This window comes from Bombina bombina, chromosome 6, assembly GCF_027579735.1.
Source record: "Bombina bombina isolate aBomBom1 chromosome 6, aBomBom1.pri, whole genome shotgun sequence".
Classification (NCBI taxonomy): Eukaryota; Metazoa; Chordata; class Amphibia; order Anura; family Bombinatoridae; genus Bombina; species Bombina bombina.
This window is the reverse complement of record NC_069504.1, coordinates 504,216,407-504,239,850: the sequence shown is the minus strand read 5'-3', so window position 1 is coordinate 504,239,850 and position 23,444 is coordinate 504,216,407. Positions and strand designations below refer to the sequence as shown.

Genomic DNA, 23,444 nt, shown 5'->3' with positions numbered 1-23,444 from the left:
AGGGTTCCCTTCTTGGGAACAATTATAGACTCCTTAGAAATGAGGATCTTTCTAACAGAGGCCAGAAAAACAAAGCTTCTGGACTCTTGTCGGATACTTCATTCCGTTCCTCTTCCTTCCATAGCTCAGTGCATGGAAGTGATCGGGTTGATGGTGGCGGCGATGGACATAGTTCCTTTTGCGCGCATTCATCTAAGACCATTACAACTGTGCATGCTCAGTCAGTGGAATGGGGACTATACAGACTTGTCTCCGAAGATACAAGTAAATCAGAGAACCAGAGACTCACTCCGTTGGTGGCTGTCCCTGGACAATCTGTCTCAAGGGATGATGTTCCACAGACCAGAGTGGGTCATTGTCACGACCGACGCCAGTCTGATAGGCTGGGGCGCGGTCTGGGGATCCCTGAAAGCTCAGGGTCTTTGGTCTCGGGAAGAATCTCTTCTACCGATAAATATTCTGGAACTGAGAGCGATATTCAATGCTCTCCAGGCCTGGCCCCAGCTTGCGAGGACCAGGTTCATACGGTTTCAATCAGACAACATGACGACTGTTGCGTACATCAACCATCAGGGGGGAACAAGGAGTTCCCTAGCGATGGAAGAAGTAACCAAAATTATTCTTTGGGCGGAGTCTCACTCCTGCCACCTGTCTGCTATCCACATCCCAGGAGTGGAAAATTGGGAAGCGGATTTTCTGAGTCGGCAGACATTGCATCCGGGGGAGTGGGAACTCCATCCGGAAATCTTTGCCCAAGTCACTCACCTGTGGGGCATTCCAGACATGGATCTGATGGCCTCTCGTCAGAACTTCAAAGTTCCTTGCTACGGGGCCAGATCCAGGGATCCCAAGGCGGCTCTAGTGGATGCACTAGTAGCACCTTGGACCTTCAAACTAGCTTATGTGTTCCCGCCATTTCCTCTCATCCCCAGGCTGATAGCCAGGATCAAGCAGGAGAGGGCGTCGGTGATCTTGATAGCTCCTGCGTGGCCACGCAGGACTTGGTATGCAGATCTGGTGAATATGTCATCGGCTCCACCTTGGAAGCTACCTTTGAGACGAGACCTTCTTGTTCAGGGTCCGTTCGAACATCCGAATCTGGTTTCACTCCAGCTGACTGCTTGGAGATTGAACGCTTGATTTTATCGAAGCGAGGATTCTCAGATTCTGTTATCGATACTCTTGTTCAGGCCAGAAAGCCTGTGACTAGAAAGATTTACCACAAAATTTGGAAAAAATATATCTGTTGGTGTGAATCTAAAGGATTCCCTTGGGACAAGGTTAAGATTCCTAGGATTCTATCCTTCCTTCAAGAAGGATTGGAAAAAGGATTATCTGCAAGTTCCCTGAAGGGACAGATTTCTGCCTTGTCGGTATTACTTCACAAAAAGCTGGCAGCTGTGCCAGATGTTCAAGCCTTTGTTCAGGCTCTGGTTAGAATCAAGCCTGTTTACAAACCTTTGACTCCTCCTTGGAGTCTCAATTTAGTTCTTTCAGTTCTTCAGGGGGTTCCGTTTGAACCCTTACATTCCGTTGATATTAAGTTATTATCTTGGAAAGTTTTGTTTTTAGTTGCGATTTCTTCTGCTAGAAGAGTCTCAGAATTATCTGCTCTGCAGTGTTCTCCTCCTTATCTGGTGTTCCATGCAGATAAGGTGGTTTTACGTACTAAACCTGGTTTTCTTCCAAAAGTTGTTTCTAACAAAAACATTAACCAGGAGATTATCGTACCTTCTCTGTGTCCAAAACCAGTTTCAAAGAAGGAACGTTTGTTGCACAATTTGGATGTTGTTCGCGCTCTAAAATTCTATTTAGATGCTACAAAGGATTTTAGACAAACATCTTCCTTGTTTGTTGTTTATTCAGGTAAAAGGAGAGGTCAAAAAGCAACTTCTACCTCTCTCTCTTTTTGGATTAAAAGCATCATCAGATTGGCTTACGAGACTGCCGGACGGCAGCCTCCCGAAAGAATCACAGCTCATTCCACTAGGGCTGTGGCTTCCACATGGGCCTTCAAGAACGAGGCTTCTGTTGATCAGATATGTAGGGCAGCGACTTGGTCTTCACTGCACACTTTTACCAAATTTTACAAGTTTGATACTTTTGCTTCTTCTGAGGCTATTTTTGGGAGAAAGGTTTTGCAAGCCGTGGTGCCTTCCATTTAGGTGACCTGATTTGCTCCCTCCCTTCATCCGTGTCCTAAAGCTTTGGTATTGGTTCCCACAAGTAAGGATGACGCCGTGGACCGGACACACCTATGTTGGAGAAAACAGAATTTATGTTTACCTGATAAATTTCTTTCTCCAACGGTGTGTCCGGTCCACGGCCCGCCCTGGTTTTTTTAATCAGGTCTGATATTTTATTTTATTTAACTACAGTCACCACGGTACCATATGGTTTCTCCTATGCAAATATTCCTCCTTAACGTCGGTCGAATGACTGGGGTAGGCGGAGCCTAGGAGGGATCATGTGACCAGCTTTGCTGGGCTCTTTGCCATTTCCTGTTGGGGAAGAGAATATCCCCACAAGTAAGGATGACGCCGTGGACCGGACACACCGTTGGAGAAAGAAATTTATCAGGTAAACATAAATTCTGTTTTATGCTTACCTGATAAATTTATTTCTCTTGTGTATACAGTCCACGGCCCCCCCTGTCGTTTTAAGGGAGGTGTTTTTTTTTTGTTTTTTTTAACTACAGTCACCACTGCACCCTATAGTTTCTCCTTTCTCTTGCTTGTCTTCGGTCGAATGACTGGAGGTTGCAGTTAGGGGAGGAGCTATATAGACAGCTCTGCTGTGGGTGATCCTCTTGCAGCTTCCTGTTGGGAAGGAGAATATCCCACAAGTAATGGATGAATCCGTGGACTGGATACACCACAAGAGAAATAAATTTATCAGTTAAGCATAAATTATGTATTTTCTGCAATCCACATCCCAGTAGTGTACAATTGGGAGCGGATTTTCTGAGCCGACAGACCTTTCATCCGGGGGAGTGGGAACTCCATCCTGAAGCATTTTCCAGTTTAATACTAAATTGGGGGCAGCCAGTACTGGATCTCATGGATTCTGATGTACGGCTCAAGGTCAAGGGATCCACAGGCTTTCTTGATAGATGCTCTGGCGGTCCCTTGGAATTTCAGTCTAGCTTACATATTTCCTCCGTTCACTCGCCACCAAGTCATTGCTCGGATCAAGCAGGAGAGGGCGTTGGTGATTCTCATAGCGCTGGCGTGGCCTCACAGGATCTGGTATGCAGATATATTGAAAATGTCGTTTCTACCTTCCTGTGGAGACTCCCTCTGAGGAAGAACCTTCTACTTCCGGGTCCTTTTCTTCATCCAAATCTAGTTTCTCTGAAGCTGACTGCTTGGAGATTGAACGCTTGATTTTATCCAAGTGTGGGTTGTAAGCCTGTGATGAGAAAGATTTACTATAAGATATGGCATAAATATCTGTATTGGTATGAATCCAGAGGCTACTCTTGGAGTAGAGTCAGGATTCCTAGAATTTTGTCTTTTCTCCAGGAGGATATGGAGAAGGGTTTGTCCGCTAGTTCTGTGAAAGGTCAGATTTCTGCGTTATCTATTTTATTGCATAAGCTTTTGGCGGATGAGCCAGACATGCAATCTTTGTCAGGCCTTGGTTAGGATCAGGCCTGTGTTTAAGCCCGTTACTCCTCCCTGGAGTCTTAACCTTGTTCTTAGAGTTTTGCAGCGGGCTCCGTTTGAATCTATGCATTCCTTAGATATTAAGATGTTATCTTGGAAGGTTTTGTTTCTTGTTGCTATTTCTTCTGCTCGGAGAGGTTTGGAACTCTCGTCTCTAATTCTCCTTATCTTACTGTTCATTCTGATAAGATTGTTCTACGTACTAAATTAGGTTTCATAGGAGATTGTTTCCTCCTTTGTGTCCTAATCCTTCTCCTAAGTAGCGTTTGTTGCACAACCTAGATGTTGTGGGTGCATTGAAGTTCTATCTTCAGGCAACTAAGGACTTTCGTCAGTCTTCTGCTTTGTTTTTTTTTTATCTGGGAAGCGCAAGGTTCAGAGCTACGGCTACTTTCTCTTTAGCTAAGTAGTATTATTAGTTTGGCCTATGAGATTGCTGGACAGCAACCTCCTGAGATTCACTGCTCATTCCACAAGGGCTGTTTCTTCCTCCTGGGCATTTAAAAATGAAGCTTCTGTGGAACATATTTGTAAGGCTGCAACTTGGTCCTCTTTGACTACTTTTTCAAAGTTTTATAAATTTTGATACTTTTGCCTCAGCTGAGGCTTCTTTTAGGAGAAGGGTTCTTCAGGCAGTGGTGCCTTCTGTCTACCTGTCTTGTCCCTCCCTTATCTGTGTCCTCTAGCTTGGATATTAATTCACACTAGTAATTGGTGATTCCGTGGACCATATCTTAGGAAAGAAAACATAATTTATGCTTCAATGATAAATTTCTTTCTTTCCGGATATGGTGAGTCCACGGCCCACCCTTTGTTATTTTTTTCTAAAACCTCAGGCATCTCTACACTTTTGTGTTATCTTTTTCCATTTTTCCTTCGGCCGAATGACTGGGGATTATGGATAAGGGAACTGACACACACAGCCGCTTTGCTGTAGTGTTCTTTGCTGCCTCCTGCTGCCCAGGAGTGATATTCCCACTAGTAATTGATGATTCCGTGGACTCGCTACATCCGGAAAGAAATTTACCAGATACGCATAAATTGTTTTTTATCAAATCTACTTCAGCTGCTCTTTACTTGCTCTGCAAGTATTTTTTGTATGGTTTTTTTTTTATGACTATAGCGTGTGCTTGATGCAGGCGTTTTTTCTATCTGGGTTTGCGGCACGTATTTTGGCTTCTTAATATCTTGATATTCTGAGTTCCTTGTGACTTGAGGACTTTGTCTTCAGTTGTTATTTAGGGTGCGTTTGCACTGTAAAAGGAGGTGTTCTCTGTTTTTTGGATCCTGGTCCTAATCTTGTGGTTTCTGTATTCTTTGTGGGGTGTTACCTCACCTTGTTTCTCAGGACTGGTTTTTGGTCTCCTTGAGCTTGACTTGGTTCTGGAGTTTTTTTCCTTATTTTATTTGGAACTTGTACCCTATTTATGGTTTTCCAGGTATCCTTGTCTGGTTTCTGTGTTCTCTTCCTTTTAGGAGTTCATGTTGGTTAATCCCTTTCTCTCGTAAGGGGTGTGTTGTGAGGGACCGACCGCTGGGGGATGGTATTCCCGGAGGCGTGTTGGCTCAGTTGAGTCTAGTTTCTGCAGTCTCTAGCAAGGTGTGTGAACACTGTGGCTGTGTCCTTTTCAAAGTTTTCCCCTACGCACAAAGCAGGTTTTTTTGCTGGGAGATGTTTCAGGCCTGGTGCTCTCAGAATGGGCCTCCTTTTGTTCCCTCTCATTTTAGCATTCAGTGTCCTCTATAGCTTGGGTATTTTCCCAAAAGTAATGAATGCAGCTGTGGACTCTTTCCATTTATGAAGAAAAACATAACTTATGCTTACCTAAAAAATTTATTTTGTTCAGATGTAAAGAGTCCACAGCTCCCCATCTGAATTTCTCCAACATAGGTGTGTCCGGTCCACGGCGTCATCCTTACTTGTGGGATATTCTCTTCCCCAACAGGAAATGGCAAAGAGCCCAGCAAAGCTGGTCACATGATCCCTCCTAGGCTCCGCCTACCCCAGTCATTCTCTTTGCCGTTGTACAGGCAACATCTCCACGGAGATGGCTTAGAGTTTTTTAGTGTTTAACTGTAGTTTTTATTATTCAATCAAGAGTTTGTTATTTTAAAATAGTGCTGGTATGTACTATTTACTCTGAAACAGAAAAGAGATGAAGATTTCTGTTTGTAAGAGGAAAATGATTTTAGCAACCGTTACTAAAATCCATGGCTGTTCCACACAGGACTGTTGAGAGGAATTAACTTCAGTTGGGGGAACAGTGAGCAGTCTTTTGCTGCTTGAGGTATGACACATTCTAACAAGACGATGTAATGCTGGAAGCTGTCATTTTCCCTCTGGGATCCGGTAAGCCATTTTTATTCAGACAGTAAATAAGGGCTTCACAAGGGCTTATTAAGACTGTAGACATTTTCTGGGCTAAATCGATTCATATATAACACATATTTAGCCTTGAGGAATCATTTAATCTGGGTATTTTTGTAAAATAATATCGGCAGGCACTGTTTTAGACACCTTATTCTCTAGGGGCTTTCCCTAATCATAGGCAGAGCCTCATTTTCGCGCCGGTATTGCGCACTTGTTTTTGAGAAGCATGACATGCAGTCGCATGTGTGAGGAGCTCTGATACATAGAAAAGACTTTCTGAAGGCGTCATTTGGCATCGTATTCCCCTTTGGGCTTGGTTGGGTCTCAGCAAAGCAGATACCAGGGACTGTAAAGGGGTTAAAGTTAAAAACGGCTCCGGTTCCGTTATTTTAAGGGTTAAAGCTTCCAAATTTGGTGTGCAATACTTTTAAGGCTTGAGGAATCATTTAATCTGGGTATTTTTGTAAAATAATATCGGCAGGCACTGTTTTAGACACCTTATTCTCTAGGGGCTTTCCCTAATCATAGGCAGAGCCTCATTTTCGCGCCGGTATTGCGCACTTGTTTTTGAGAAGCATGACATGCAGTCGCATGTGTGAGGAGCTCTGATACATAGAAAAGACTTTCTGAAGGCGTCATTTGGCATCGTATTCCCCTTTGGGCTTGGTTGGGTCTCAGCAAAGCAGATACCAGGGACTGTAAAGGGGTTAAAGTTAAAAACGGCTCCGGTTCCGTTATTTTAAGGGTTAAAGCTTCCAAATTTGGTGTGCAATACTTTTAAGGCTTTAAGACACTGTGGTGAAATTTTGGTGAATTTTGAACAATTCCTTCATACTTTTTCGCAATTGCAGTAATAAAGTGTGTTCAGTTTAAAATTTAAAGTGACAGTAACGGTTTTATTTTAAAACGTTTTTTGTACTTTGTTATCAAGTTTATGCCTGTTTAACATGTCTGAACTACCAGATAGACTGTGTTCTGAATGTGGGGAAGCCAAGGTTCCTTCTCATTTAAATAGATGTGATTTATGTGACACTGAAAATGATGCCCAAGATGATTCCTCAAGTGAGGGGAGTAAGCATGGTACTGCATCATTCCCTCCTTCGTCTACACCAGTCTTGCCCACTCAGGAGGCCCCTAGTACATCTAGCGCGCCAATACTCCTTACTATGCAACAATTAACGGCTGTAATGGATAATTCTATCAAAAACATTTTAGCCAAAATGCCCACTTATCAGCGCAAGCGCGACTGCTCTGTTTTAGATACTGAAGAGCATGGGGACGCTGATGATAATGGTTCTGAAATGCCCCTACACCAGTCTGAGGGGGCCAGGGAGGTTTTGTCTGAGGGAGAAATTTCAGATTCAGGGAAAATTTCTCAACAAGCTGAACCCGATGTGATTACATTTAAATTTAAGTTGGAACATCTCCGCGCTCTGCTTAAGGAGGTATTATCCACTCTGGATGATTGTGAGAATTTGATCATCCCAGAGAAAATATGTAAAATGGACAAGTTCCTAGAGGTCCCGGGGCTCCCAGAAGCTTTTCCTATACCCAAGCGGGTGGCGGACATTGTAAATAAAGAATGGGAAAGGCCCGGTATACCTTTCGTCCCTCCCCCCATATTTAAAAAATTGTTTCCTATGGTCGACCCCAGAAAGGACTTATGGCAGACAGTCCCCAAGGTCGAGGGAGCGGTTTCTACTTTAAACAAACGCACCACTATACCCATAGAAGATAGTTGTGCTTTCAAAGATCCTATGGATAAAAAATTAGAAGGTTTGCTTAAAAAGATGTTTGTTCAGCAAGGTTACCTTCTACAACCAATTTCATGCATTGTCCCTGTCACTACAGCCGCGTGTTTCTGGTTCGATGAGCTAGTAAAGGCGATCGATAGTGATTCTCCTCCTTATGAGGAGATTATGGACAGAATCCGTGCTCTCAAATTGGCCAATTCTTTCACCCTAGACGCCACTTTGCAATTGGCTAGGTTAGCGGCGAAAAATTCTGGGTTTGCTATTGTGGCGCGCAGAGCGCTTTGGTTGAAATCTTGGTCAGCGGATGCGTCTTCCAAGAACAAACTACTTAACATTCCTTTCAAGGGGAAAACGCTGTTTGGCCCTGACTTGAAAGAGATTATCTCTGATATCACTGGGGGTAAGGGCCACGCCCTTCCTCAGGATAGGTCTTTCAAGGCAAAAAATAAACCTAATTTTCGTCCCTTTCGTAGAAACGGACCAGCCCCAAGTGCTACGTCCTCTAAGCAAGAGGGTAATACTTCTCAAGCCAAGCCAGCCTGGAGACCAATGCAAGGCTGGAACAAGGGAAAGCAGGCCAAGAAACCTGCCACTGCTACCAAGACAGCATGAAATGTTGGCCCCCGATCCGGGACCGGATCTGGTGGGGGGCAGACTCTCTCTCTTTGCTCAGGCTTGGGCAAGAGATGTTCTGGATCCTTGGGCACTAGAAATAGTCTCCCAAGGTTATCTTCTGGAATTCAAGGGGCTTCCCCCAAGGTGGAGGTTCCACAGGTCTCAATTGTCTTCAGACCATATAAAGAGACAGGCATTCTTACATTGTGTAGAAGACCTCTTAAAAATGGGAGTGATTCATCCTGTTCCATTAGGAGAACAAGGGATGGGGTTCTACTCCAATCTGTTCATAGTTCCCAAAAAAGAGGGAACGTTCAGACCAATCTTAGATCTCAAGATCTTAAACAAGTTTCTCAAGGTTCCATCGTTCAAAATGGAAACCATTCGAACAATTCTTCCTTCCATCCAGGAAGGTCAATTCATGACCACGGTGGATTTAAAGGATGCGTATCTACATATTCCTATCCACAAGGAACATCATCGGTTCCTAAGGTTCGCATTCCTGGACAAGCATTACCAGTTCGTGGCGCTTCCTTTCGGATTAGCCACTGCTCCAAGGATTTTCACAAAGGTACTAGGGTCCCTTCTAGCGGTACTAAGACCAAGGGGCATTGCAGTAGTTCCTTACTTGGACGACATTCTGATTCAAGCGTCGTCCCTTCCTCAAGCAAAGGCTCACACGGACATAGTCCTGGCCTTTCTCAGATCTCACGGATGGAAAGTGAACGTGGAAAAGAGTTCTCTATCTCCGTCGACAAGGGTTCCCTTCTTGGGAACAATAATAGACTCCTTAGAAATGAGGATTTTTCTGACAGAGGCCAGAAAAACAAAACTTCTAAACTCTTGTCAAACACTTCATTCCGTTCCTCTTCCTTCCATAGCGCAGTGCATGGAAGTAATAGGTTTGATGGTAGCGGCAATGGACATAGTTCCTTTTGCGCGCATTCATCTAAGACCATTACAACTGTGCATGCTCAGTCAGTGGAATGGGGACTATACAGACTTGTCTCCGAAGATACAAGTAAATCAGAGGACCAGAGACTCACTCCGTTGGTGGCTGTCCCTGGACAACCTGTCACAAGGGATGACCTTCCGCAGACCAGAGTGGGTCATTGTCACGACCGACGCCAGTCTGATGGGCTGGGGCGCGGTCTGGGGACCCCTGAAAGCTCAGGGTCTTTGGTCTCGGGAAGAATCTCTTCTACCGATAAATATTCTGGAACTGAGAGCGATATTCAATGCTCTCAAGGCTTGGCCTCAGCTAGCAAAGGCCAAGTTCATACGGTTTCAATCAGACAACATGACGACTGTTGCGTACATCAACCATCAGGGGGGAACAAGGAGTTCCCTGGCGATGGAAGAAGTGACCAAAATCATTCAATGGGCGGAGACTCACTCCTGCCACCTATCTGCAATCCACATCCCAGGAGTGGAAAATTGGGAAGCGGATTTTCTGAGTCGTCAGACATTACATCCGGGGGAGTGGGAACTCCATCCGGAAATCTTTGCCCAAATTACTCAACTGTGGGGCATTCCAGACATGGATCTGATGGCCTCTCGTCAGAACTTCAAGGTTCCTTGCTACGGGTCCAGATCCAGGGATCCCAAGGCGACTCTAGTAGATGCACTAGTAGCACCTTGGACCTTCAAACTAGCTTATGTATTCCCGCCGTTTCCTCTCATCCCCAGGCTGGTAGCCAGGATCAATCAAGAGAGGGCGTCGGTGATCTTGATAGCTCCTGCGTGGCCACGCAGGACTTGGTATGCAGATCTGGTGAATATGTCATCGGCTCCACCATGGAAGCTACCTTTGAGACGAGACCTTCTTGTTCAAGGTCCGTTCGAACATCCGAATCTGGTCTCACTCCAGCTGACTGCTTGGAGATTGAACGCTTGATCTTATCAAAACGAGGGTTCTCAGATTCTGTTATTGATACTCTTGTTCAGGCCAGAAAGCCTGTAACTAGAAAAATTTACCACAAAATATGGAAAAAATATATCTGTTGGTGTGAATCTAAAGGATTCCCTTGGGACAAGGTAAAGATTCCTAAGATTCTATCCTTTCTTCAAGAAGGATTGGAGAAAGGATTATCTGCAAGTTCCTTGAAGGGACAGATTTCTGCCTTGTCTGTGTTACTTCACAAAAAGCTGGCAGCTGTGCCAGATGTTCAAGCCTTTGTTCAGGCTCTGGTTAGAATCAAGCCTGTTTACAAACCTTTGACTCCTCCTTGGAGTCTCAACTTAGTTCTTTCAGTTCTTCAGGGGGTTCCGTTTGAACCCTTACATTCCGTTGATATTAAGTTATTATCTTGGAAAGTTTTGTTTTTGGTTGCAATTTCTTCTGCTAGAAGAGTTTCAGAATTATCTGCTCTGCAGTGTTCTCCTCCTTATCTGGTGTTCCATGCAGATAAGGTGGTTTTACGTACTAAACCTGGTTTTCTTCCAAAAGTTGTTTCTAACAAAAACATTAACCAGGAGATAGTCGTACCTTCTTTGTGTCCGAAACCAGTTTCGAAGAAGGAACGTTTGTTGCACAATTTGGATGTTGTTCGCGCTCTAAAATTCTATTTAGATGCTACAAAGGATTTTAGACAAACATCTTCCTTGTTTGTTGTTTATTCTGGTAAAAGGAGAGGTCAAAAAGCAACTTCTACCTCTCTCTCTTTTTGGATTAAAAGCATCATCTGAGTGGCTTATGTGACTGCCGGACGGCAGCCTCCTGAAAGAATCACAGCTCATTCCACTAGGGCTGTGGCTTCCACATGGGCCTTCAAGAACGAGGCTTCTGTTGATCAGATATGTAGGGCAGCGACTTGGTCTTCACTGCACACTTTTACCAAATTTTACAAGTTTGATACTTTTGCTTCTTCTGAGGCTATTTTTGGGAGAAAGGTTTTGCAAGCCGTGGTGCCTTCCATTTAGGTGACCTGATTTGCTCCCTCCCTTCATCCGTGTCCTAAAGCTTTGGTATTGGTTCCCACAAGTAAGGATGACGCCGTGGACCGGACACACCTATGTTGGAGAAAACAGAATTTATGTTTACCTGATAAATTACTTTCTCCAACGGTGTGTCCGGTCCACGGCCCGCCCTGGTTTTTTAATCAGGTCTGATAATTTATTTTCTTTAACTACAGTCACCACGGTATCATATGGTTTCTCCTATGCAAATATTCCTCCTTAACGTCGGTCGAATGACTGGGGTAGGCGGAGCCTAGGAGGGATCATGTGACCAGCTTTGCTGGGCTCTTTGCCATTTCCTGTTGGGGAAGAGAATATCCCACAAGTAAGGATGACGCCGTGGACCGGACACACCGTTGGAGAAAGTAATTTATCAGGTAAACATAAATTCTGTATTTTCTGTTTTTTTGTTCTTCTGGCACCTTTTCACCATGATATTTATTCTACTGTTCCTTGTTCCTCGGCAGAATGACTTCGGGAAGTGGGAGGAGTATTTAAGCATTTGGCTGGGGTGTCTTTGCCTCCTCCTGGTGGCCAGGTTCTGAATTCCCAAAAGTAATGAATGCAGCTGTTGACTCCCATCTGAAGATAAGAAATATATCAGTTAAGCATATAAGTTTGTTTTTTTACAGAGATGTTCAGGTGACAATTTCTTGTCTGATGCAGCATAGCTGTAAAAAGATTTTAAGTTCTACATTTAGGTATTGTGTCCCTTTAAAGAATGCATTTAAATCTTAACTTTAATCTACCAAAATGTACTGACTGAAAGCTTGTTTTTAATATGCTGCTTTTTCTTTCCTATTATAGCTGGACTGATAAACACTTTCAGAGTATTTGGAGCTTTAAGTGTTGAATGGCCTGGTAAGGATGGCAAGCACCCTCGCTGCCCTCCCAAAGGTAATATGCCTAAAGGTAATGCAGATGTGGTAGGACTTCAAATTATTTGAGCACTTCCTGAGGCTGCACTGGTGAATTGAGTGATGACTTTCATCTGGTGACACGGTGATGGGAAGCTGGGATTTTCATTTCTGGGTTTCATATTTAATCTGCTTTCTAGTATAAGACTACTATTTTTTCTGTATCAGTTAAAGGGTTATTTTTCCAAGTTTTTATTACCCAATGCTAACCTGATTTATATAGTAGCTAAATATTGCAGTCTTATTTAAAGACGTGTCTTAGTCTCAAACATAAAGCTTCAGCTGTACAAATTTTAATAAAACTGACCTTTTTAATAAAACATTTAAAGGCTACAGAAAAAAGGAACCAACTTGGGCCTCTCCAGCTGCTCTTATTTTATTATAGCCTTTCATGCTCTTGAAAATTGTTTAAATTCAAAAAGGATACTTTATATCACATTTTCCAAATACAATAAGTAACATCTTGCTATATATTGAATTTGGCCCTATATTGCAGTTATTTAAAAGAATGACTAGTAGGAAAGACAGATTATTTTTTATTGTTAAAAAAAAATTAATAGTAAATTAGAAGGTTGCTTAAAATTCCATGCTCTATCTGAATCATAAGAAAACAAATTGGGTCTAGTATCCTTTAAGTACAACCCATTCTACTACCAATGTTGGTCTAAGTTAAGCGCAAGCAAAAAGGGTTTATCGTGGGTGTTATTGCGTGTCTGGTTTAGCACTCGCATTAAAGGTTGAAAGTAAAGTTTATCGCAGTTAACACACGTACTCTGATATCTGGTTAACTGTTTTGCAAAAAAGTGTCACAAAACACATCAAATCCATTTAAAAGGACACCGTCTAATAATTACTAAAAATATTTAATTGCTCAACAGTTATAAGGGTTCAAAGATATGAGGTCTTGGATGTTAGAAAAAAAAAAAAGGCCGGCTTTAACATGGAATTAAAACATACACACCCGCATATTCATATTCGTGCACACATCTAAGTGTGTGTGCATGTTTGTGTGTGTCTGTGCATTTCTGTGTACGCACGTTTGTTTTAATGCTTGTTTACTCTTGTTTGCATGCGTGTTTGCGCTTGCTTGTTTACTCGTGTTAGCCTGTGCCTCTTTGTGTGTGCACGCGTTTGGCGCACGCGTTTGTCTGTACGTACGCGCGTGTTTGTGTTCCGTCTCATATTGCTTTCTATGGTGGTGATAGTCCACAAAATCCCTTGTCGGAATTCACTTCCTGGCCACCAGGTGGAGGCAAAGAGCACCTACAACAAGTCTTTAAATATCCTTCCCACTTCCCTCTCTCTCTCCCAGTAGATCTTTGCCTCGTCAACTAGGAGCAGGCAAGGTTAGAGGTGTCCCAGTGTTGAAAAATGGAAGGATGTTAATCCCTGAATTTCCCTTAGTGGATAGTTCCTTGAAGAGAGAGGGTTTCAGGAGAGTACTGGCTGTGTAGATATAAATCTTCTTGTTGAAGCTGTAGCCACAAGCCTACCACAGATGATGCTGGGACGTTATTTAGCCACCTCCTGTTTGACCATGAAGTGTACTCCTTCAATATATCTTATACTCTTACAGAAGAGGATGGGCTATCAATTTTTTTTTCTCCAACATAGGTGTGTCCGGTCCACGGCGTCATCCTTACTTGTGGGATATTCTCTTCCCCAACAGGAAATGGCAAAGAGCCCAGCAAAGCTGGTCACATGATCCCTCCTAGGCTCCGCCTACCCCAGTCATTCTCTTTGCCGTTGTACAGGCAACATCTCCACGGAGATGGCTTAGAGTTTTTTAGTGTTTAACTGTAGTTTTTATTATTCAATCAAGAGTTTGTTATTTTGAAATAGTGCTGGTATGTACTATTTACTCAGAAACAGAAAAGAGATGAAGATTTCTGTTTGTATGAGGAAAATGATTTTAGCAACCGTAACTAAAATCCATGGCTGTTCCACACAGGACTGTTGAGAGCAATTAACTTCAGTTGGGGGAACAGTGTGCAGTCTCTTGCTGCTTGAGGTATGACACATTCTAACAAGACGATGTAATGCTGGAAGCTGTCATTTTCCCTATGGGATCCGGTAAGCCATGTTTATTACGATGGTAAATAAGGGCTTCACAAGGGCTTATTAAGACTGTAGACTTTTCTGGGCTAAATCGATTCATTATTAACACATATTTAGCCTTGAGGAATCATTTTATCTGGGTATATTGATATTATAATATCGGCAGGCACTGTATTAGACACCTTATTTCTTAGGGGCTTTCCCAAAGCATAAGCAGAGCCTCATTTTCGCGCCGGTGTGGCGCACTTGTTTTTGAGAAGCATGGCATGCAGTCGCATGTGAGAGGAGCTCTGATACTTAGAAAAGACTTTCTGAAGGCGTCATTTGGTATTGTATTCCCCTTTGGGTTTGGTTGGGTCTCAGCAAAGCAGATACCAGGGACTGTAAAGGGGTTAAAGTGTTAAAACGGCTCCGGTTCCGTTATTTTATGGGTTAAAGCTTCCAAATTTGGTGTGCAATACTTTTAAGGCTTTAAGACACTGTGGCGAACATCCGAATCTGGTTTCACTCCAGCTGACTGCTTGGAGATTGAACGCTTGATTCTATCGAAGCGAGGATTCTCAGATTCTGTTATTGATACTCTTGTTCAGGCCAGAAAGCCTGTAACTAGAAAGATTTACCACAAGATTTGGAAAAAATATATCTGTTGGTGTGAATCTAAAGGATTCCCTTGGGACAAGGTTAAGATTCCTAAGATTTTATCCTTCCTTCAAGACGGATTAGAAAAAGGGTTATCTGCAAGTTCCCTGAAGGGACAGATTTCTGCCTTGTCTGTGTTACTTCACAAAAAGCTGGCAGCTGTGCCAGATGTTCAAGCTTTTGTTCAGGCTCTGGTTAGAATTAAGCCTGTTTACAAACCTTTGACTCCTCCTTGGAGTCTCAATTTAGTTCTTTCAGTTCTTCAGGGGGTTCCGTTTGAACCCTTACATTCCGTTGATATTAAGTTATTATCTTGGAAAGTTTTGTTTTTAGTTGCAATTTCTTCTGCTAGAAGAGTTTCAGAATTATCTGCTCTGCAGTGTTCTCCTCCTTATCTGGTGTTCCATGCAGATAAGGTGGTTTTACGTACTAAACCTGGTTTTCTTCCAAAAGTTGTTTCTAACAAAAACATTAACCAGGAGATTATCGTACCTTCTCTGTGTCCGAAACCAGTTTCAAAGAAGGAACGTTTGTTGCACAATTTGGATGTTGTTCGCGCTCTAAAATTCTATTTAGATGCTACAAAGGATTTTAGACAAACATCTTCCTTGTTTGTTGTTTACTCCGGTAAAAGGAGAGGTCAAAAAGCAACTTCTACCTCTCTCTCCTTTTGGATTAAAAGCATCATCAGATTGGCTTACGAGACTGCAGGACGGCAGCCTCCCGAAAGAATCACAGCTCATTCCACTAGGGCTGTGGCTTCCTCATGGGCCTTCAAGAACGAGGCTTCTGTTGATCAGATATGTAGGGCAGCGACTTGGTCTTCACTGCACACTTTTACCAAATTTTACAAGTTTGATACTTTTGCTTCTTCTGAGGCTATTTTTGGGAGAAAGGTTTTGCAAGCCGTGGTGCCTTCCATTTAGGTGACCTGATTTGCTCCCTCCCTTCATCCGTGTCCTAAAGCTTTGGTATTGGTTCCCACAAGTAAGGATGACGCCGTGGACCGGACACACCTATGTTGGAGAAAACAGAATTTATGTTTACCTGATAAATTACTTTCTCCAACGGTGTGTCCGGTCCACGGCCCGCCCTGGTTTTTTTAATCAGGTCTGATATTTTATTTTCTTTAACTACAGTCACCACGGTACCATATGGTTTCTCCTATGCAAATATTCCTCCTTAACGTCGGTCGAATGACTGGGGTAGGCGGAGCCTAGGAGGGATCATGTGACCAGCTTTGCTGGGCTCTTTGCCATTTCCTGTTGGGGAAGAGAATATCCCACAAGTAAGGATGACGCCGTGGACCGGACACACCGTTGGAGAAAGTAATTTATCAGGTAAACATAAATTCTGTTTTCTCCATAGGACTGTAATGGGGATTAGCACAGTGGGAAGGGTCTGTTGCTAGGTAAGTATCCATATGATTTTTAAGCCCTTAATGGTTACTTATTATGTTTTAGCTATGACTGTAGTACAGTTTTCAACAGTTGCACTTAAGGGTAGACCTCTGTACTATAGCACACAGTACTAAAATATGATGATCAATAAACTGAGAAAAGTATTATGAAAAGGGGGTTAGATTTTAATAAGTTTCCCTCAAGCATATTATGTTGGCATAACTTTTGCACCTTACGACCGGTTAGTTGCTCTTATGGCCGAACGCAGGTGCTGTGCAAGGCTTCAGCCTGGTCTATGGCGTGGACTAGTGTTTTTTGCTCTTAGAATTTTGGCGCACTCTGCAAGTTGTGTGGTGCAATCCGCACTGCGCAGGGGGATTCACGCTTTGCTGTGTCAATCTGTAGCGACTGTCATTATTGAGCGGCTAAGGACTTCTCCTCTCGTAACAGAGTGAAGGACATTATTTTAAGTTGGGATTACCCTTTTCCACACTTTAGTGGCCCTTAAAGGGACTTTAACCCTTTAAGGACCACAGCACTTTTCCATTTTCTGACCGTTTGGGACCAAGGCTATTTTTACATTTTTTATTATACACCGTTTTTCTCGCCATTAAATGGACTTTCTAAAGATACCATTATTTTAATCATATCTTATAATTTACTATAAAAAAAATTGAAAAAAACACTAACTTTGACCCACAAAATCTGTTACACATCTACAACCAGCAAAAAACACCCATGCTAAATAGTTTATACATTTCTTCTACAAGATAAGACGAGTCCACGGATTTCATCCTTGTGGGATATTATCCTCCTGCTAAAAGGAAGTGGCAAAGAGCACCACAGCAGAGCTGTGTATATATAGCTACTCCCTTCCCCTCCACCCCAGTCATTCTCTTTGCCTAAGAAAATGTTTCCACTAGATGCTACCACACGGGACTTATGACAGACAGTCCCTAAGGTGGAGGGAGCAGTTTCTACCCTAGCTAAGCGTACTACTATCCCTGTCGAGGACAGTTGTGCTTTCTCAGATCCAATGGATTAAAAGTTAGAGGGTTACCTTAAGAAAATCTTTATACAACAAGGTTTTATTCTCCAGCCTCTTGCATGCATTGCCCCAGTTACTGCTGCAGCGGCTTTCTGGTTCGAGTCTCTGGAGGAGGCTTTACAGGTAGAGACCCCGTTGGATGATATCCTTGACAGGCTTAAAGCTCTTAAGTTAGCCAATTCCTTTATTTCTGACGCCGTTTTTCATTTAACCAATCCAACGGCTAAAAATTCAGGTTTTGCCATTCAGGCACGTAGGGCGCTATGACTTAAATCCTGGTCAGCTGATGTCACTTCAAAGTCTAAACTTATCAATATCCCCTTCAAAGGGCAGACCCTATTTGGGCCTGGACTGAAGGAGATTTCTGATATAACTGGAGGAAAAGGCCACGCCCTTCCCCAGGATGGGTCCAACAAGTTAAGGACCAAACAGACTAATTTTTGTTCCTTTCGAAACTTCAAGAGTGGCGCAGCTTCATCTTCCTCTTCTACAAAACAAGAGGGAAATTTTGCCCAGTCCAAACCAGTCTGGAGACCTAACCAGGCTTGGAACAAGGGGAAACAGGCCAAAAAGCCTGCTGCTGCCTCTAAGACAGCATGAAGGAGTAGCCCCCGATCCGGGACCGGATCTAGTGGGGGTCAGACTTTCTCTCTTCGCCCAGGCTTTGGCAAGAGACGTCCAGGATCCCTGGGCTCTAGAGATTTGTTTCCCAGGGATATCTTATGGATTTCAAAGCTTCATCTCCAAAGGGGAGATTTCATCTCTCACAATTATCTGCAAACCAGATAAAGAGAGGCATTCTTACATTGCGTTCAAGACCTACTAGTTATGGGAGTGATCCACCCAGTTCAAAAGGAGGAACAGGGACAGGGCTTCTATTCAAATCTGTTTATAGTTCCCAAGAAAGAGGGAACTTTCAGACTAATCTTGGATCTCAAGATCCTAAACAAATTTTTCAGGGTCCCATCCTTCAAGATGGAGACTATTCGAACCATCCTACCTATGATCTAGGAGGGTCAATATATGACTACATCTCAGACCACTGCAAATTTTCATGCTCAATCAGTGGAATGGGGATTACACAGATTTGTCCCCTCTACTAAATCTGGATCAAGAGACCATGGATTCTTTTCTCTGGTGGCTATCTCGGGTCCATCTGTCCAAGGGAATGAGTTTCCTTAGGCCAGAATGGACTATAGTAACGACAGATGCCAGCCTTCTGGGCTGGGGTGCAGTCTGGAACTCCCTGGGTTTGTGGACTCAGGAGGAGGCCCTCCTTCCGATAAACATTCTGGAACTAAGAGCGATATTCAATGCTCTTCAGGCTTGGCCTCAGCTAGCTGCGGTCAGGTTCATCAGATTTCAGTCGGACAACATCACGACTGTAGCCTATATCAACCATCAGGGGGGGGACAAGGAGCCCCCTGGCAATGTTGGAGGTTTCAAAGATAATTCTATGGGCAGAGGTTCACTCTTGCCATCTCTCAGCTATCCATATCCCAGGAGTAGAGAACTGGGAGGCGGATTTTCTAAGTCGGCAGACTTTTCATCCGGGGGAGTGGGAGCTCCATCCGGAGGTATTTTCCCAGTTGATCCAACTTTGGGACAAACCAGAACTGGATCTCATGGTGTCTCGTCAGAATGCCAAGCTTCCTTGTTACGGGTCCAGGGATCCCAAGGCAGCGCTGATAGATGCTCTAGCAGCGCCCTGGTCCTTCAGCCTGGCTTATGTGTTTCCACAGTATCCTCTGCTCCCTCGTCTGGTTGCCAAGATCAAGCAGGAAAGAGCTTTGGTGATCTTGATAGCCCCTGCGTGGCCACACAGGACTTGGTATGCAGATCTGGTGGACATGTCATCCTTTCCACCATGGACTCTGCAGCTAAGGCAGGACTTTCTACTTCATGTTCCCTTCAAATTTCCAAATCTAATTTCTCTGCGTCTTACTGCTTGGTGATTGAACACTTGATTCTATCAAAGCGTGGTTTTTCCGAATCGGTTATTGATACCTTAATTCAGGCTCGAAAGCCTGTCACCAGGAAAATCTATCATAAGATATGGTGTAAATATCTTCATTGGTGTGAATCCAAGGGTTACTCATGGAGTAAAGTCAGGATTACTAGGATAATCTTTTCTCCAAGAAGGATTGGAGAAGGGTTTGTCAGCTAGTTCCTTAAAGGGACAGATTTCTGCTCTGTCCTTTTGCACAAACGTCTGGCTGAGGTTCCAGACGTTCAGGCGTTTTGTCAGGCTTTAGTTAGGATCAAGCCTGTGTTTAAACCTGTTGCTCCGCCATTGAGTTTAAATTTAGTTCTTCAAGGGGTTCCGTTTGAACCTTTGCATTCCATAGATATTAAATTTCTCCAACATAGGTGTGTCCGGTCCACGGCGTCATCCTTACTTGTGGGATATTCTCTTCCCCAACAGGAAATGGCAAAGAGCCCAGCAAAGCTGGTCACATGATCCCTCCTAGGCTCCGCCTACCCCAGTCATTCTCTTTGCCGTTGTACAGGCAACATCTCCACGGAGATGGCTTAGAGTTTTTTAGTGTTTAACTGTAGTTTTTATTATTCAATCAAGAGTTTGTTATTTTGAAATAGTGCTGGTATGTACTATTTACTCAGAAACAGAAAAGAGATGAAGATTTCTGTTTGTATGAGGAAAATGATTTTAGCAACCGTCACTAAAATCCATGGCTGTTCCACACAGTACTGTTGAGAGCAATTAACTTCAGTTGGGGGAACAGTGTGCAGTCTCTTGCTGCTTGAGGTATGACACATTCTAACAAGACGATGTAATGCTGGAAGCTGTCATTTTCCCTATGGGATCCGGTAAGCCATGTTTATTCAGCAAGTAAATAAGGGCTTCACAAGGGCTTATTAAGACTGTAGACTTTTTCTGGGCTAAATCGATTCATTATTAACACATATTTAGCCTTGAGGAATCATTTTATCTGGGTATTTTGATATAATAATATCGGCAGGCACTGTATTAGACACCTTATTCTTTAGGGGCTTTCCCAAAGCATAAGCAGAGCCTCATTTTCGCGCCGGTGTTGCGCACTTGTTTTTGAGAGGCATGGCATGCAGTCGCATGTGAGAGGAGCTCTGATACTTAGAAAAGACTTTCTGAAGGCGTCATTTGGTATCGTATTCCCCTTTGGGCTTGGTTGGGTCTCAGCAAAGCAGATACCAGGGACTGTAAAGGGGTTAAAGTTCAAAACTGCTCCGGTTCCGTTATTTTAAGGGTTAAAGCTTCCAAATTTGGTGTGCAATACTTTTAAGGCTTTAAGACACTGTGGTGAAAATGTGGTGAATTTTGAACAATTCCTTCATGTTTTTTCGCAATTGCAGTAATAAAGTGTGTTCAGTTTAAAATTTAAAGTGACAGTAACGGTTTTATTTTAAAACGTTTTTTGTACTTGTTATCAAGTTTATGCCTGTTTAACATGTCTGAACTTCCAGATAGACTGTGTTCTGAATGTGGGGAAGCCAGAATTCCTATTCATTTAAATAAATGTGATTTATGTGATAATGACAATGATGCCCAAGATGATTCCTCAAGTGAGGGGAGTAAGCATGGTACTGCATCATTCCCTCCTTCGTCTACACGAGTCTTGCCCACTCAGGAGGCCCCTAGTACATCTAGCGCGCCAATACTCCTTACTATGCAACAATTAACGGCTGTAATGGATAATTCTGTCAAAAACATTTTAGCCAAAATGAACACTTATCAGCGTAAGCGCGGCTGCTCTGTTTTAGATACTGAAGAGCATGACGACGCTGATAATAATATTTCCGAAGGGCCCCTAACCCAGTCTGATGGGGCCAGGGAGGTTTTGTCTGAGGGAGAAATTACTGATTCAGGGAACATTTCTCAACAGGCTGAACCTGATGTGATTGCATTTAAATTTAAGTTGGAACATCTCCGCATTCTGCTTAAGGAGGTATTATCCACTTTGGATGATTGTGACAAGTTGGTCATCCCAGAGAAACTATGTAAAATGGACAAGTTCCTAGAGGTGCCGGGGCTCCCAGAAGCTTTTCCTATACCCAAGCGGGTGGCGGACATTGTTAACAAGGAATGGGAAAGGCCCGGTATTCCTTTCGTCCCTCCCCCCATATTTAAAAAATTGTTTCCTATGGTCGACCCCAGAAAGGACTTATGGCAGACAGTCCCCAAGGTCGAGGGAGCGGTTTCCACTTTAAACAAACGCACCACTATACCCATAGAGGATAGTTGTGCTTTCAAAGATCCTATGGATAAAAAATTAGAAGGTTTGCTTAAAAAGATGTTTGTTCAGCAAGGTTACCTTCTACAACCAATTTCATGCATTGTCCCTGTCGCTACAGCCGCATGTTTCTGGTTCGATGATCTGATAAAGGCGGTCGATAGTGAGTCTCCTCCTTTTGAGGAGATTATGGACAGAATCAATGCTCTCAAATTGGCTAATTCTTTCACCCTAGACGCCACTTTGCAATTGGCTAGGTTAGCGGCTAAGAATTCTGGGTTTGCTATTGTGGCGCGCAGAGCGCTTTGGTTGAAATCTTGGTCGGCTGATGCGTCTTCCAAGAACAAGCTACTTAACATTCCTTTCAAGGGGAAAACGCTGTTTGGCCCTGACTTGAAAGAGATTATCTCTGATATCACTGGGGGTAAGGGCCACGCCCTTCCTCAGGATCGGCCTTTCAAGGCAAAAAATAAACCTAATTTTCGTCCCTTTCGTAGAAACGGACCAGCCCAAGGTGCTACGTCCTCTAAGCAAGAGGGTAATACTTCTCAAGCCAAGCCAGCTTGGAGACCAATGCAAGGCTGGAACAAGGGAAAGCAGGCCAAGAAACCTGCCACTGCTACCAAGACAGCATGAAATGTTGGCCCCCGATCCGGGACCGGATCTGGTGGGGGGCAGACTCTCTCTCTTCGCTCAGGCTTGGGCAAGAGAGGTTCTGGATCCTTGGGCGCTAGAAATAGTCTCCCAAGGTTATCTTCTGGAATTCAAGGGACTTCCCCCAAGGGGGAGGTTCCACAGGTCTCAGTTGTCTTCAGACCACATAAAAAGACAGGCATTCTTACATTGTGTAGAAGACCTGTTAAAAATGGGAGTGATTCATCCTGTTCCATTAAGAGAACAAGGGATGGGGTTCTACTCCAATCTGTTCATAGTTCCCAAAAAAGAGGGAACGTTCAGACCAATCTTAGATCTCAAGATCTTAAACAAGTTTCTCAAGGTTCCATCGTTCAAGATGGAAACCATTCGAACTATTCTTCCTTCCATCCAGGAAGGTCAATTCATGACCACGGTGGATTTAAAGGATGCGTATCTACATATTCCTATCCACAAGGAACATCATCGGTTCCTAAGGTTCGCATTCCTGGACAAACATTACCAGTTCGTGGCGCTTCCTTTCGGATTAGCCACTGCTCCAAGGATTTTCACAAAGGTACTAGGGTCCCTTCTAGCTGTGCTAAGACCAAGGGGCATTGCTGTAGTACCTTACTTGGACGACATTCTGATTCAAGCGTCGTCCCTTCCTCAAGCAAAGGCTCACACGGACATTGTCCTGGCCTTTCTCAGATCTCACGGATGGAAAGTGAACGTGGAAAAGAGTTCTCTATCCCCGTCAACAAGGGTTCCCTTCTTGGGAACAATAATAGACTCCTTAGAAATGAGGATTTTTCTGACAGAGGCCAGAAAAACAAAACTTCTAGACTCTTGTCGGATACTTCATTCCGTTCCTCTTCCTTCCATAGCTTAGTGCATGGAAGTGATCGGGTTGATGGTAGCGGCAATGGACATAGTTCCTTTTGCGCGCATTCATCTAAGACCATTACAACTGTGCATGCTCAGTCAGTGGAATGGGGACTATACAGACTTGTCTCCGAAGATACAAGTAAATCAGAGGACCAGAGACTCACTCCGTTGGTGGCTGTCCCTGGACAACCTGTCACAAGGGATGACATTCCGCAGACCAGAGTGGGTCATTGTCACGACCGACGCCAGTCTGATGGGCTGGGGCG

General features: G+C 43.6%; 1 protein-coding gene across 1 annotated transcript in view; it reads left to right on the top strand.

The window, feature by feature from the left end:
• CPEB1 (cytoplasmic polyadenylation element binding protein 1) overlaps nt 1–23,444 on the top strand; it is a 387,216-nt gene that overhangs the window by 190,821 nt on the left and 172,951 nt on the right. Inside the window, exon 3 of the mRNA XM_053719311.1 lies at nt 12,174–12,278. Coding sequence (XP_053575286.1) covers nt 12,174–12,278 — 105 coding nt within the window. The remainder of the gene's footprint in view (nt 1–12,173; nt 12,279–23,444) is intronic.